The sequence below is a fragment of the Nannobrachium achirus genome (genome assembly GCF_963921795.1).
Source record: "Nannobrachium achirus genome assembly, chromosome: 23".
Lineage (NCBI taxonomy): Eukaryota > Metazoa > Chordata > Actinopteri > Myctophiformes > Myctophidae > Nannobrachium > Nannobrachium achirus.
In genome coordinates this window covers 17,540,929-17,557,223 of record NC_137830.1, presented here as the reverse complement: position 1 = coordinate 17,557,223, position 16,295 = coordinate 17,540,929, and the positions used below count along the sequence as shown (strand labels likewise).

The window sequence follows — 16,295 nt, the reverse complement described above, 5'->3', positions numbered from 1 at the left end:
TTGACACACTGAAAGCATGTTATCATAATTGTGTTCGACTTATGGCCTTGACACTCATGTTAAACGCACCAACACTGGAGGCGTCAAGTGGACAAAACCAGTCGTCTTTCAGAGCTTGGATAGTAAGCTCGGTGCATGGACCACATCTTCCATGAGTTGGAGCAGTGCACAAGGGTAACCTAGTGTCAACATGTGTGGCAGTGTATGAATGCTCGTTTTCAATTGTTTGACATTTGAGTCCTTCGAGTCCATTTTTTTTTAACCCATTAAGACCTGAAAAATACCTAAAAATGTCTTCTAAATCCTAATGTTTTCTGAAAAACTTAAGTTTCTTCATCTGTGGTGCTCAAAGTTTTTAATGACTAGGACCCCTAGAATTACATGTATTTGACCAATCTCCAAATATCTTGTTCCAGGGACCCACGGAAGCAACGATCTGAGTTTCGCTTTAAACTAATATATATATATATATATATATATATATATATATATATATATATATATATATATATATATTGTTGTATATATATAGGCCTATTTCAAGATTTGCACACATTTTCATGTTTTTCAAAAATAGCAGACATGACGCTTTCAGTGTGTCAGGGACCTTTAGGTCTTTTTTAACTTCTTAAGACTGGAAAACAACAGGTTGGTCCATGGTTGTGAAACATTGACCGGGAAGCACAGGACAATCTCAAATGTGACGGGAGTACATTCCACAACACAGCTCTGAATGTGGCCACGGCACATTCAGGTCCATTAGTACCAAGTTACCTTCATAGCCGCTCTTTACATTAAAAAGGAAAACTCAATATTTCTTTTGACACAACATTCATTCATTTTCATAGCATTTGCCATAATGCTAGTATACGTTAATGTTTCGCCCACCGACTTGATTGCAGACATTTTATGAAACGGCACCACCACTAGAAAGCTTTACAACATGTAACTGGGCCACAGAACACGAGAATTAGAGTTGTTCAACTCGCAGTAACGACCTACTGTACTTACACTATTTGCATTGCAAGTAATTAACCCGTTTGGACCCGGAACGCATTATTACTTAACCATTATTTTATACTTTAGCTATCGAAAAACAGCAGATATACAAGCTCACAGCGCGACACAGAGTGCTGCGCTGCAAGCTTGTAGACCTGCCATTTTTTTTTAATCCTGAAAAAAAAAAAGTCTTTGAATATCTTTGACCCGATTCTATATATGTCTTCAAAATCCCATCTAGGGGTTTTCAAAAATTCATGTTTCTATCATCAGAGGTACTCAAACTCAGACCCCCAGAAGCAAATATTTGAGTTACAAATGTTCGCAAAAAAACAAAAGAAAAAGCGTGGCACCCAGTGAGCTTGTATATCTAATAGTTTTTGGTTAAAGTGGTTCAGGTCTTGTTAACATACAGTATTTATTTAGAGATATTAGTTGGGATTCCGGGCACCAGCTTGAAACGGTGATGCCGTGCAACAGACATCACTGTAAACCTGTCTAGTGGTGGTATCCAATATCTCCGGTGAGTGAAAGATCATGATTACCAACAGGCATGATGGCAAATAATCAGAAAATAAGACTCGAGTGGTAAAATACATTTTACTTTGAACGGGATGCTTTTGAGCGTTCATGATCAGCCTCACATGAAACACCTACAGTATATTGTGTGTGTGTGTGTGTGTGTGTGTGTGTGTGTGTGTGTGTGTGTGTTAGGGATGGGACAATACGAACATTTCATGTCACGGTTATTGTGACCAAAGAAATTGCGATTTACAATATTATGGTGAATTGACGATGATCAAAATATCCCCAACATCCTTTATCCTGGGGCGGAACCTTTTGTGAGCTTGTCGATCGGCATTTTTTTTTTGCAAAGACATTTGGTAGAGTTAAAAAAAGGAAAAAATAAAATAAAAGACTATCAAGTACGTAATTTCGAGGTCCGTTTTACCAATTATAGAGGGTTTAAATGGTACCGGATACACAGCTCGGCAAATAAAAAGGTGAATTGACCCAAGTGCATGACGGAGGATAATTTCACAATAATGTATGTAAATCTCGACAAATACGATTATTGTGAGCATTTCTCTTTAAATCACGATAAACCATAATAGTGATTATCGTCCCATCCCTAGTGTGTGGTGTGTGTGTCCCCTTCCCATGTGACCCTCAGCAGAGTACTAAAAAAAAAAAAAGAAAGAAAAAGAGACAAGGAGACAGGAAATCTCTCAATATGTAATCATTTAAGCCATGAACATTCATTTTAGTAGTCGGTTTTAGCGTCACCCGTTTCGAACGGGTCCCCATCCGGAATCAATGGGGGTAAATTTACTCCAATCAAATTATTGTGTTAGGAATGTGACAAAAAACAAAAAATATTATTGAACTCTAGTCTCCATGGCGTGACTAATCAATCGAAAAAAAGTCATTTTGGGGGTGAACTACTCCTTTAATTAAGTAAAGCAAAAAAGGTCTAAAATCTAGACTCTAAATGCCTGCTTCATTTTCTCAAGTCCTGCTGCTCACTGTGTGCGCTCCAGTGACGTTGTTTAGGCAGAAACAGTTGTCTGGTTTTCACAATAAAATGTCACCCGCCCTTGTTTAGTCACGCACCGCCCGTCCCTGTACCCGCAAATTTATAATAGTATATGTTCCGCCCGTTTTCACCTATCAAACACAGGGTACCGGCGGGCAGGACTCTGGTGTAGAGTGGGAAAAAGGAGGTGACCAAGCATAGAACCCTGGGGAATAAATACCCCAGGGGTCCTCCAGTACAGACATCCCAGCACTAAACAGCCATATCTCTGGGAGAGGTAGCGATCCGCCCAGAGGTAGACTTAAAATTAAGAAAAATAAATAATAAGAGATGAACAATGACATTCACATGGATCGGAAAACATGACAAAAAAACAAACATACATCGAAAATAAACAAAGCAGAGTTGAATGACTGACGATGGATTTTCCTTATGAAAAGGAAAATTGAACTCTAGACTAGTCCACGGTCAAACTGGGTACAAGGACTGGACCAACTTCAACATACAGAACAGATGCAGGTGCTATAAGGCATAGAGCGCACTAAAAAGGTTAAAGGGAAAAATCCAAAACTAAAACCAGCAATGCACAGGGTTAGTCAGTCGGAGGTGGAGGTGGTCAGAGGCGGAAGGTGCAGGGATGGAGATGGGAGGAGGGGTGGGGGAGCAACAAAAAAAGAAATGGGCGAAGAGGAAAGTGGTTGCACTAGGGCTGGGCAATATATTAATATTGGATAAATATTGTGATATGAGACTAGAAATATCGTCTAGGACAGGGGTCTTCAACGTTTTCAGGCCAAGGACCCCTTAGCTGAGAGAGAGACGAAGCAGAGACCCCCAGATTCTATATAGTTTCATCGTTTGACAGCACGATCATCAGTGTATTTTGGATTCATGTCAATTTGTGTTATCAGATATGTAACCACTTGAACCGTCAAAACTTGACCTTTCACTTTGAACTTAGTCTGCTCTCCCCCCCCTCTACACCAAACCTCTTTGCCGAAAATAGCCGATATACAAGCTCACAAGGCCTCTTGTAGACCTGCCATTTTTGGCAAAAATAGTTCAAAGATAATCTTCAGTCACACTATTGATGGAGGTATTTGGTCACAAATATGGATATGACTGATATTAGATTTTTGTCCATATGGCCCAGCCCCATTTTGCAGTAAGCAGACAATTCACAGGCTGTACCTACCAGCACAGGGTTATTTCTACAGACACCATTTAAACCTAGTGAGGAAAGATTTAAAGAGCAGCTCACAAAGGGTGCCCAGGTGATTGGAGATGAAGAAACATTAATGAACTCGGGGAAAATTAAGCAAGAATACAGAATGTCAAAGATGTTTTTTTTGGTCAATATACTGTACAGCAGTGGTTTCCAACCAGATTAACTTAACGTGCAACATTGTGTTCTCACTCAAACAGTAAACAAACCAACATAAAGTTCGAGGGTATCTGCACATTTCTAAATTGATAATTTGAGGACTTTTAAATTCCTCTAAAATTACATTACGCAATGCGAGGCGTTGTGAGCATGTAGATCTTCCATTTTCACAATAGAACAGTGTTATACAAAATGTAATGCCTCAACTAGCCAGTAGCTATGCCCCTCCCAAAAAGCTTTTGTCCAATGCTAGCTTAGAATAACTTCCTGCTTGCCAAGGTTTGCCTTGGCAACAGCCTTGGCAAGCTGCCGGTTGCTAAGCTAGCATTGGACAAAAGCTTTTAGGGGAGGGGCATAGCTACTGGCTAATTCTTAGTGCTCATCAGGTGGGTCTCAAGTTCAAATATGATTATTTTGGGGGTCAGGTAGGCCGGGGCACAATGGTGGGCCGTGACGATATTGTGGGCCCCCAACTAATTGGCAAAACACTAAGATTTGAATTATGAAATAAATATGAATTTCTTTACATTCTTGTTATTATTAATTTTCTTTACAACTTCAAATGTTGGTTTTCATTGTGATACTGATAAATACTTCATGTCAGTTCTACTGATCCAAGTCGGAACACAAATGCAATTGTTTTTTTTAAAGTGTGTCCTGATCCAGAACCACTGCTGTGCAGCACAACAAAGCGTTCATGCTCATTTTACTCTCAGGCATTCCTTAGAAGAGAAAAGGTTATGTGTCCAAAACCAGACTTCTTTTCATGGAGCTGGTTTCGATTTATTCATTAATCTTAAAAAGCAGCTTTAAACATGGCAAAAAGCACTGGAGCAAGTATCCTCCAGATGAATCCATGAAATGTAAACATATCCTATGGATGTTGTAATTCCAATTGTGTATTGCAGAACTTTTTAGTCAAGACATCTTAGCAGGCATTAACAGCATGCAACAGTGTCACAACTAACAGCCAAACTACAACGGCGAAACCAAGACAGACTGAAATAACAGGATTATAAAATAGATTTTTGGTTCATTTCGCAGTCTGGCCAGCCTGGAATCGAGATTGTCAAGGACACAAAAAGGAAAGAAAAGCTGATGCAAATTAAAACCCGTGCAAAAACGAGAACAGTTATTATTCTGTATGTTGAAATCTGACAAGTCGTTGTTCAGAACTTTTTTTTTCTTTTCTTTTTTTTTAAAAGGGGGGGGGGGGGGGGGGGGGGGCAACAGTGAGTGGATTGAGGGACGTCTTACCTTGGGATCGTAGTCGGGATCGTTTTCCTCGTCAGCTTCTTCCTCGCCCTCCTGAACGGCAGAGAGAGAGAGCCATTAAACCAGTGGTTCTCAAATGTTTGACAGTGTACAAATGGAACCAAATGATCAGAGTTGAAAGGATCAATTTAGAGGAACCTAGAGAGTAGAGGCCTGCAGCGGAAGCGCACTCCCGCGGGACCTGCAGGACCTGTCGCCATATATTGCGGCGCGGGCGGGGACACGCGGTCAAAATAACATCGGCGGGCGCCGCAAAATCCCGCACTCTCCCGCAATATGCTTATATCTATACTTTAGCAAGATGTGAATATGTAGAGAATGTAATTTCCCCTGCTGAGCGCCTGAGGACAACGCATGCACCTACAGCACGTGGACTTTCTCTTTCTCTCTCTCTCTCGCTCTAACTCCCCATCCCTCCCTCTCTCGTCTGTTAACGGCTAACCGGTGGGCAGATATTTGCGGCGGCATTGTCACTCACTATTTAGCCTAAATAACAACTATTTATTATAATATAGTCCCATCACCTATGTCCCATCGCAATATAAACACTATACCTCTGTTAACCTCACAAATGCTCCTCTCGCGCACACACTAGTCCTGTTGGTTTTGGATCTCAATGGATAAGATACAAACGTCAACGTGCCTTCTTTAGCAAGTCAAGATGTGAATAGAGAACGCAATTCCCGCTGCTGAGAGGACAACGCACCCACATTGATACAGTACGTGGACTGGGGTCTCTCTTTCTCTCCGCCAAGTTCTCTCTCTCTCTCGCCTCTCATCATTTGTTTATCGCGGGTGGGAGCGGCGGACAGGAATTGTCTGCGGGCGGTCAAAAATGAAATCATTGTGGGGGCGGGCGGGAGTGGTCAGAAATGATGCGGGATAAAAAAAATCAGTCCCGCGCAGACCTCTTCTAGAGAGTCCCTGATTAAAACACCTGGACCACTGAACTGAAAGGTTGTGTTTGAGAGCTTGGCGAATTTGGCACACTGGTAAAAGTAAAAAAAAAAAAACACCATAAAATCCCTTTCTGCAGTACTTCAAAGTGATGAGCAGTGAACTACACTGGATGCGGGTTTCCTTCATTACACTGAATAGATAATCCCGTTGATTAACCATTTAGGCCAGGAACCCCATTTTCTAACGGTACCTTTCAAGACAGGATCTTGTTGCCATGCGTACTGTATATAGTATTATAGCAACATAATGTTTTTGGGTCAGGATTTACAAGGCGTTTTTAGACTCGGCCTCAGGTCTAAATGGGTTAATAGTCAGTCTACATTTTTATGAAAACCATCAATTAGAAATGAAGAAAAAAACCAAACAATTGAGCAAGCAAGGTCTCATCAATTCATTTCAACGTTAAAGCATTTTTTTTTTTACTGTTCAGGGACACTATCAAATGGGGAATTCTATGAAACATAAGAATGCCTTGTTGCGACCGTCAGGTCGCACTTACTATCAAAACCACCACAAAGTGTAAGTAACTCCGTCCGTCCGTCCGTCCCTCCGTCTGTCTGTCACACCTCACACGTCACACTCTTGCCCTGCTCATATCTCCGCAACCGTTGCCCCGATCCATGCCAAATTTTGCAGTTCAGTATGTCTACACTCATCCCATCAACATGAATCTCTCCCATATAGCGCCACCTCCAGGCCGATTTTTAAAAACACATTTTTGGACACTGCTCCTACAGATTTTGCCCTAAAATCACGAAAATCACTACACAGTATGTCTACACTCATGTCATCAACATGGATCAGGAAGATTTTGGCAAAAAATAATTTTGCCCTATTTGTGGAGCTAAGTGACCTACGGTCGCTTATCTCCCGATTAGGGAGTCTTACTGGTAGTGTAGGCCTATGTGGCCTGAAATGCCTTTCTTGATTAATAAAATGTAAGGACTTTATCCCCAGTTTCAGGACTCAAGTTATGTTAAGTTTGCGCCCCCACCACCAACCACCTCCATGGCCAACCCTTTTGTGCTCCTTTAGAACCAGGAAAAACATTCAACAATTGACAAAACCGGTGGAGGTTTCAATTAACCATTTTTAACTGCTTCGGCAGCGATTGATCATCATGACTCTTACCTCATCGTCGGCCTCCTCTCCTTCCTCATCGTACTACAACACAACAAACGTGGGGTTAGCAAGAGACATCATAGAAATGAACAACTCTGGTTTAATTTATCATACACACAGGTCACATTTTATGTAAAGATGTTCTAACACACATAAGTCACAATTTATGTATAGATAATATTCATCTATAGATATTCTCATATACAAGACACTAATGCTGGCCTTCAAAGCAGCAAAATGGTATGGCACCTCCAAAACCTGATCAACCCCTACAACCCCACCCGTTCACTCAGATCAGCCAACACAGGGATGCTGACAGAACCCTCGCTAAAAACCCCAGGACAAAAATCCACTAGTCCAAGACAATTCGCCCTCCTGGCCCCCAAACTGTGGAATAAACTCCCCGTCGCACTTAAAACGACTGACCTTCTCCCCAGCTTCCGCCATGGCCTAAAGACTCACCTCTTCAGACTCCACCTACGCCCATAGCACTTACCATAGCACTCGCCTACCCTCATTGACCATACATGAAAGCTAGATAGCATAGGTTAGGTGCTTGGTCTACCTACGTAATTTTTTTTCTAGATTGATATTTCTATGCAATTTCTGTAATAATGTTGATGTATTGCCTTGCTTATTGTCAGTCGCTCTGGATTAAGAGCGTCTGCTAAATGCCTAAACTGTAAACTGTAAACACAAGTCCGATTTTATGTATAGAGATGTTAAACTACCACGTACACGTCAAAAAGAAAAATGCCAAATTGTTGCTAGACACTCACGTCGTCGTCATCATCCTCGATGGCCTCTCCTGTGAAATAGAGCACAGCTCTGGGAACGATGCGCTCGCGGATGAAGTGACCGATCTCAAAATCTGCGGCCAGGATGGCCTCCGAGTCCTCGTCCTGAAAGAGGTCACAATCTCTAGATCAGCACTCTTCCAAACCATACTCTTATTGACTCTTAAGGACCTTTTAATGCCTCTAAAATGACAAGTCAAACATTGGCCAGAAATGGTGAAAATAGCCGATCTACATGCTCACAATGCCTCGCAATGCAAGGCGTTATGAGCATGTATTGTGATACTGATAAATACTTCATGTTAGTTCTATTGATCCAAGTCGGAACACAAATGAACAAGCTCTGATAATGCTCTTCTGCCACTCCTGCCTTTGTGGAGCGCAGCATAATGTGTGGGACGGCCATACGACAAAGCATAAACTAAGCATTAGTCACTAAAACAAATACTGTCTGGTAATAACTACAAAGACACACTACAGTAGATAATGACTCCAGTATTGAGAGTCGAATTGAAAGAATGACTTACCAGTTCTCCACTTTCTGGGACTGCAAAATGACAAGAAACGAGGTAAAATATGTTAAACATAAGCAAACGCAACACAGAAATGCACTCATACAGTCAATTCCCCAAGCTAAAGCTCATCATATCCATCCAGGGGCGTCAATTGGGTATGGCAGGGGTAAGCAGCTGCCATACCCTGGGGGTCCAGGGGCAAAAATAAAAGTTACTTTTAAATATAAATCCATGAATGTCTCTTTGTCTATCTGAGCTGGTTATTATGTTGTTAAATTGCAGTAAAATAACTACAAATGCAAAATTTAACAAAATGGTCACTTAACAAGGTATTATAATTATATTCTCCACACTTGTATTCTCCCCATCTTGACAGCATGGTATATTCCCAGGTTCCACAGGTCATTATTGTTAATTGTGGCACATTTACTAACATGCCAAGTTTAGCTGCACTTAAACAACCGTTCCAGGCTGCCATATGTAGCCCAAGAAACTGTAGAAACTAGGGGAAAAAATGAAATGTACAAATACATGTATCATGCCTGTTGCTAAGGTATGGCAACATGACTGGTGTCTTGCGCGCGTGCAAGACACCAGTCATGTTGCCATACCTTAGCTTTTTCTGAACTGACGCCACTGTATCCATCTTTCCTCAACATAGTGTTCAGTACAGACCAAAGATGGCAACTTCAGCAGATTTACACAAAAACTCAAATCAGCAGTTCTGTTCAGTCATAGTGCTAGTGACCTCCTGAAACTTTCATGTTGTGACTGTGGTGGTAGAACGCGGTTGTCTTTTATAGCCAACCTGCGTGTGGGCTGGGCCATATGGACAAAAATCAACCCAAAAATTATGATCGCTATTGTGACAATAATGTCGCTTTTTTATCTACTCTTTTTAACTTCTTAAAAAAAAAGACAAAAAAAGACAACGCTTGAGCCACATCTACAGATCCATCTAAAAGAAATAGAATATTGTGTAAAAGTACATTTTCTTCTGTAATATAATTCAAAAATAACATAACATAAAAAGTTTGACATTTCTGTATTATATGTCCTTTGGAGTGGTCACTTGTAATATTCTAATATTTTGAATATTTCACTGCATGCAAAATGTATCTAGAATATATGAACGTTTTTAAGGTTAGAATCTCTACATGACAAGAAAGAGACACCGGTGTCTACGGTCTACATATTGACAGTCAGCTGGGGCATTAAGGCCACTGTGGTCTCAGGTAGGCCTGTTCTCTAAAAATCGACGAATCGACGCGTCGTTTTAAGCCCCCGGAATCGACGCCAATTGTTTGAGTCGAGCCGTCAAAAATATATTATTTTTTTATCACACCAGTTACTGTGGTGCGGTATGAGAGCGCTGGACTGTGACTGTCATGTAATTCCTATTGAGTCCATACTTCCTACTACTTGTAAACTAGACTTAAAAATAAAATCAGTTCACGTGACGTGAAAGTTGCCTTGATCATATGACAGGGAGCTCTTATTTTGAAGTTAACCGCTTGGAGAGGAAATGCGTCGACTTGTTGTTATTCTACTTGAGAGCTGGCCAAAGAAGCAGCAGAGTGTGGTGGTCTCAGACTCAGGCTGAGGAATGAATAGCGACTGGCGAACTGTTTTCTTTTTATTATCTCGCACCAGATCGGCAACATAGCTCTTTTGATACAGCAGCGCTGTGCTCTGAGAAAATACAACTTGTGGAAATAATACACGACATGCTGTCAAACAGATGCATTATTCTCTCCTCCGTTGTTCTACTCTGCTCCACAATTCACAATTACGCACGGCTGGACGCAATCTTATCGTCATTAATGTCCAGTGTCCACCGCTACCATGTCTCTCAATGTGCACGGTAGTTCATGGATCTAATTCACTTTAAAGGCTTAAAACATATTGCTGTTTTATTGTATTACGTTGACGTGGTTTAAAAGCTTAAAGCACCACTTTCTTTTATTTATTTTTATTTTTTTTTCATAAACGATTCGTCGACGCGTCGGATTAACCCCCGCGACTCGAATCGACTTGATAAATCCTGCGTCGAGGACAGCCCTAGTCTCAGGTCATGCCATGGGTTTGAGGGGCATTAAGGCCACTGTGGCCTCAGGTCATGCCATTTCTTTGAGGGGCACAAGGCCAAACTGAGAGGCCTTCATGAAATTCCTGCCCTGGATGGATGTGTATAGCCTATAATCTAAATATATCTATATACTGTAGTCCAGCCCTAGAATTAGCTGCATTTTGCAGCAGTGTGAACATGGACATTCCTTACCCTCTGGCGGGGTGAAGAAGTTGAAGAAGGAGTCGTTGGGGACCGTCTTGGTGACCGTCCTGACGGTGCCGCGGCCCTTGTGCTTCTGCTTCTTCTTGATGGTTTTCAACGTGACGTTCTTGCCCTTGGTCCAGTCGATGGTGCAGCTGGGCGGAAGGACGGCGGACAAGTTGAGGAAAACAACATTTTAATACTTTTTATCCACAAGTTGTTATTGTGGTCTTCGCTTCCTCCACACAGCTGATTCAAATCACTTAACAAAGCACAATGTAGTCACCATGCAGAGATTCAGGTGTCACAGGCCCACAGCAGTCAGAATTAAGGAAGCTCCAAATAAGGAAAGGACACTGATGCGTTTTTTGGCACCACGGCTATGCGCCATGACACTCTCGGTGGCAAAACTAGCACCGGAAGTTCGGTGAATAACATAACTATGAGAGCCGGCTGGGACAGCTCATGAACAAAAAAATAATTCTGAACGATAAAGACCTTTATAAAATACTCAGCTCAGGAATATAAAAGACGACATGTCACACATCGTTTTCTGCTGTGTTGCTTTTCGACGTGTACACTGTATAACTTTATAGGGGCATCTGAAGAGCACAAAGTATGTTTCTGAACAAGCTAGTATCGCAAGACTCTCCACCATTCCCTGTCTGGAATCCAAATCTTGCGATAGACAGAAACTATACTTGCCGCTGTTTAGCTGCCTCAATAACATTATGTACCGTGCACATCGAAAAAGCATGCGATTGTAAAAATACCTGTGATGTGTCTTCTTTTATATTCCTGGAGCGATTATATGACAAAAGGTCTCTATCGTTCAGAATTATTTTTTTGTTCATGAGCTGTCCCAGCCGGCTCTCATAGACTCCAATGTTGTTCATCCAACTTCCGGTGCCAGTTTTGCCACCGAAAGTGTCATGGCGCATAGCCGTGGTCACTGAGCTGTCTTCTCCTTCTTGTAGTCTTCTTGGTCAAAATGAAACAGCCAAGAAGAACAGGACTCCCACTCAAATGGGAGTCCATGGCCTAATGCGTTTCAAACTGGGGTCACTGCAATTAAACAAGGTTGAGAATCAATGCTTTAGACTAGAACATTTAGATAACACCCTCACTGAAATGTGTAATTACATTTTAATTGATTTTGAGCTGGCATGGTTTCCGATAGCCAGCTGCGTGTGTGCGCGTGTGTCTCACCCTGTGCAGCCCATTATCTCCGGCCCGTCAAAGGAGAAAGGGTCATTTTCGTCTGGGACAGATCTCATCTTGTAGGTTTTTGTCAGCACTGTGTTTGTGAAGAAGTCGTTGGGCTCAAAGTAGAATTCTAATGTGAAACTCTGGAACAACAGAGAGAGAAAAACACGAGGGGGTGAGCTAGGATGTCACTATCAACACAGTAACTGCCGTACCAGTCAAAAGTCGTTTTTTCAAATACAACCGTTGATTGCAAAACCCGACTTAACGGAACTATAGTCAACTTTTTTTATAGTCAACTTTTTCACTTTTTCAAACATAGTCAGCCTGACAACGGCCAAAATGATTATTTTATCATCATTTTACACTTTTTGTGGTCATTTTTGAAAAGAAACACATATGAAGCTTAATTTCTTTTATAAAATATTTTCCAATGATTATTTTTATTTTAGCATCAGTTTTTCAAGAAAAGATGCTGAAAGTCATGCGACCTTCGCACCTCTCGACACTGCGACTCGCTAGCTCCTTTACAAGAACCAGCCTTACCCCAGTTGCTGTTTTGAAACACGCCCATTGCGCGTTTCAGGAAATTGGATTTATCTCACAATAATTTGTCTTTATCGGGTGATAACAAAGACAAACCATCGTCCGTTCCGTTCATAACTAGTCTAGAACAGTAAAGATCAGTGTGATCAGTGCAGTTTGTATTGTTGTTCTGCCATTTGTCCAGCGTCTGGAGATCCTTAGGTTGTCACAATGACATGGCATCCACATTAATACTATGACACTGGATGAACGAGCAGTAGGAACTCACCATAGGCTGGCCTGGGTCTGAGAATTTGACTTTGATATCTTGTAAGTGTTTTAAGATGGGTTCGTCGTGTTCCTGGAGAGAGGGAGGAGAAAAAGAAAAAAAATGACATTGTGAGATGGAGAACCTTAGTTCAATGTGTTGCTCCATGGCCAGAATTAGAATCCCTTTATCGACATTGAGGTAGCAATCCAACTCGGTACATCAAAATGACTAAAAAATATACTCTATATATCAAGGGTCTTCAACAGGGTGTCCAGGACCCCTAGGGGAACCTCAGAGTTACTTACTACAAGGGGTCCTCCAAATCTTTGTGTGATAGAAACTTTTTTTCTTTAACCACTTGAACCCTAGCATCCATATTCTGAGAACCTTAGCCAAAAATAGCAGTTCTACAAGCTCACAACGCCCCGTGCTGCGAGGTGAGCTTGTAGCTCGGCTATTTTTGGCAAAGATATGTGCTTTAGCATATCGATATAGTAGATCATTGCAAATTAAAATCGATTTTTCGATTCAGTTACTATATCGTTACACCCCTAGCTGTTAGCATGGTGGGGACACTGTGTAGTATCAGTGATATCAGCATGCAGACAGACGGCGGACGCCGGACGGACAGACATTTGGTAAATTAATAGTAAGATAATAATAATAATGGATTGCATTTTAAAAGAGCTTTTCTAAGCGAACTCAAAGCGCTTTACAATAGGAAAATCCAGCCCAAAATGATAATAAAATAGGTGACAGTGGGTCCCACATAAGACCACAGCTGGAGAAACTGCCTTAGGCCAGTAGGTGGCAGCAAAGATCCAGTTGTCCCTTTGCAGTGTTTTTTGCATCAGGTGTGACCTAGTTTTCCAGCAGCACATCCATCACAACATATCGTCACAGTCGGGCAGAAACCTCGTACCCAAGTTTCAAATTTGTACATTTTTTCGCAAAGCCCTGCTTCACCATAAAAGGCCGTCGCACAAAAGTAGCGAAAACAGCAGATCTACAAGCACAACGCCTCGCGGTGCGAGTCGTTGTGTGCTTGTAGATCGGCTGTTATCACTAGTTTAGATCATTTTTAAAATGATAAATACAAAAAGAACGGTTTTGGAGATACAAGGTTTCCACCCAACAACGACGATATGGTATTGATCTACAACAGGGGTTCCCAAACTTTTTTGTCTCAGGGCACCCCATAAATATTTGTTCTAATCCGAGGCACCCCTACATTATAATTTTCACTCCCAGCACCTTATATTTATAGCATATCGTCGTTGTCGGGTGGAAACCTTGTATGTCCAAACCATTCGTTTTGTATTTATCATCTATAAAATGTACTAAACTAGTGAAAACAGCAGATCTACAAGCACACAACGCCTCGCGAGGCGTTGTGTGCTTGTAGATCGGCGTTGTGTGCTTGTAGATCGGCGTTGTGTGCTTGTAGATCGGCCGTTTTCCCTAGTGTTGTGCGACAGTCTTGTATGATGAAGCAGGGCTTTGCTTTACTAAAAGACGTACACATTTGAAACTTGGAGATACAAGGTTTCTGCCCGACAGTGACGATATTTTAGTGATTATGTTGCAAGGAAAACGTTGAGATAATAGCCATTTTGGTTAGAACTGACTGAAAATAGCTTTGTACTTAAAAGTTTAAAATGATACTAAATATTTTTTCAAGTGTCCAAATAAATTCCAAATATTATCAAATGATCTCGCGGCACCCCTGGACTGCCGCCACGGCACCCCAGGGTGCCCCGTCACCCACTTTGAAAACCCCTGATCTACAAGCTCACCTGCAGCATGTCGCTGAGCAGGTCCACGTTCTTGAAGACGGTCAGCCAGAACTCGGGGATGCCCTTGGGGTCCTCCTTCTCCTCGTCCTTCTTCTCTTCCTCTACCTTGGCCTTCTCCTTCATCTCTTCCTAAAAAGCAGGGGATGAACGGACGGATGGGAGGAATGAAAAAGGGACACAAAGACGGGGGTCTCACCTTCAAAACAAGGATTTATTTTCCCCCTTGTTTAGCACAGTGATTCTCAACCTTTTCAGGCCCGCGACCCCCCCCAAATAATCATATTTTAACTGCCCCCCACCCTGACAGTTGAGGCATTACATTTTGTATAACACAGTTCTAGTGTGAAAATAGCAGATCTACATGCTAACAACGCCACGCAAACGCGAGGCGTTGTGAGCATGTAGATCGGCTATTTTCACAATTTCTGCCTTTGATATTTGACAATATGGACAATGTTTATTTTATTTATTTTAGAGGTATTAAAAGGGTCTTAAAAGTCCTTAAATTGTCACTTTAGAAATGTTCAGATACCCTGTGTACAGCTCTACAGTATGTTGGTCTGTTTACTGTTTAGAGTGAGAAAACAATGTTAACATTTACAGTAGCTAAACATCTGGGGACCCCCCTCCAATATAATTTAGGGCCACCACCCCACAGGCTGAGAACCGTTGGTTTAGAAGAAGTTTACACACCAACTGAGCCAAAACCAAAAACCCTTCACTTTAATTAAAGGCTCCCATCAGAAGCAGCACTGTGCACCCAATACCACAACACGGGAGAATTAGCATTCAGCAGTGCCACCGCAAAATTAAATCTCTATTCCAATCACCATTAGCACTATTGTCGGGAGGGGGGGGGGGGCAGTTTGGATAAAGCAGTACAATGTGTAAGAGATTGCATTGTTAGATTTGTATAGCCTCGTGTAGCCAGACGAATCTGCCATTGCAAAGGAAAAAAAAATGGCGACTGCCCATAAGTCCTACATCTCATTAGTCCTACTTTGGTTAGGGTTAGGTTTTAGGGTTAGGTTATGCATAGTTTTACTGACGTTTAGGGTTAGGTTTACGTATAGTTTTAGTGAGGTTAGGGTTAGGTTTAGGCATAGTTTTAGGTTTAGGCATAGTATTTTTACCAGGTTAACATTCACCAGATTGTAGGAAAGATTTTTTGCTTGTACGTACTTATACTGTTGTTCCACAAACTGTTGGAGATATACTGTTTTTACACTTCCCATAAGTATTATGTATTGTAATTCCTAATACTTGAGGTAAGTAAAAAAAAAAGATCTAATGAGGGGGGAGTGCATTAAGAATATAACAGATTAAAAACTTCTAGTTTGTGGTTTACAATCTGGTAAATCTAAAAAAAATATCTATATTCAAAATTTTAAAATATGGACTTAAGACTGTTATTCGTCTCAGGTACTCATTTCTAAAGTGACAATTTACAGACTTTTTAAAAACCTCAACGACAAATTAAACATTGGCCAAATTGTCAAATATTAGAGGCAGAAATTGTGAAAATAGACGATCTACATGCTCACATCGCTTCTATGCTTCACATAGAACCGTGTTATACAAAATGTCATTCCTCAACTCGTAGTGCTCGTCACGGTTAAAATATGATTATTTTGGG

The 16,295-nt window shown here is 41.4% G+C and overlaps 1 protein-coding gene across 2 annotated transcripts in view; it reads right to left on the bottom strand.

The window, feature by feature from the left end:
• The window catches only part of nap1l1 (nucleosome assembly protein 1-like 1), a 50,507-nt gene that overhangs the window by 3,968 nt on the left and 30,244 nt on the right, over positions 1 to 16,295 (bottom strand). For both annotated transcript variants that reach the window (XM_080754699.1, XM_080754700.1), the window contains exons 7-14: positions 14,660 to 14,788; positions 12,882 to 12,953; positions 12,071 to 12,210; positions 10,871 to 11,016; positions 8,602 to 8,621; positions 8,057 to 8,179; positions 7,287 to 7,319; positions 5,178 to 5,228 (exon numbers count right to left, since the gene is read on the bottom strand). In XM_080754699.1, the coding sequence (XP_080610825.1) occupies positions 5,178 to 5,228; positions 7,287 to 7,319; positions 8,057 to 8,179; positions 8,602 to 8,621; positions 10,871 to 11,016; positions 12,071 to 12,210; positions 12,882 to 12,953; positions 14,660 to 14,788 (714 nt within the window). The remainder of the gene's footprint in view (positions 1 to 5,177; positions 5,229 to 7,286; positions 7,320 to 8,056; positions 8,180 to 8,601; positions 8,622 to 10,870; positions 11,017 to 12,070; positions 12,211 to 12,881; positions 12,954 to 14,659; positions 14,789 to 16,295) is intronic.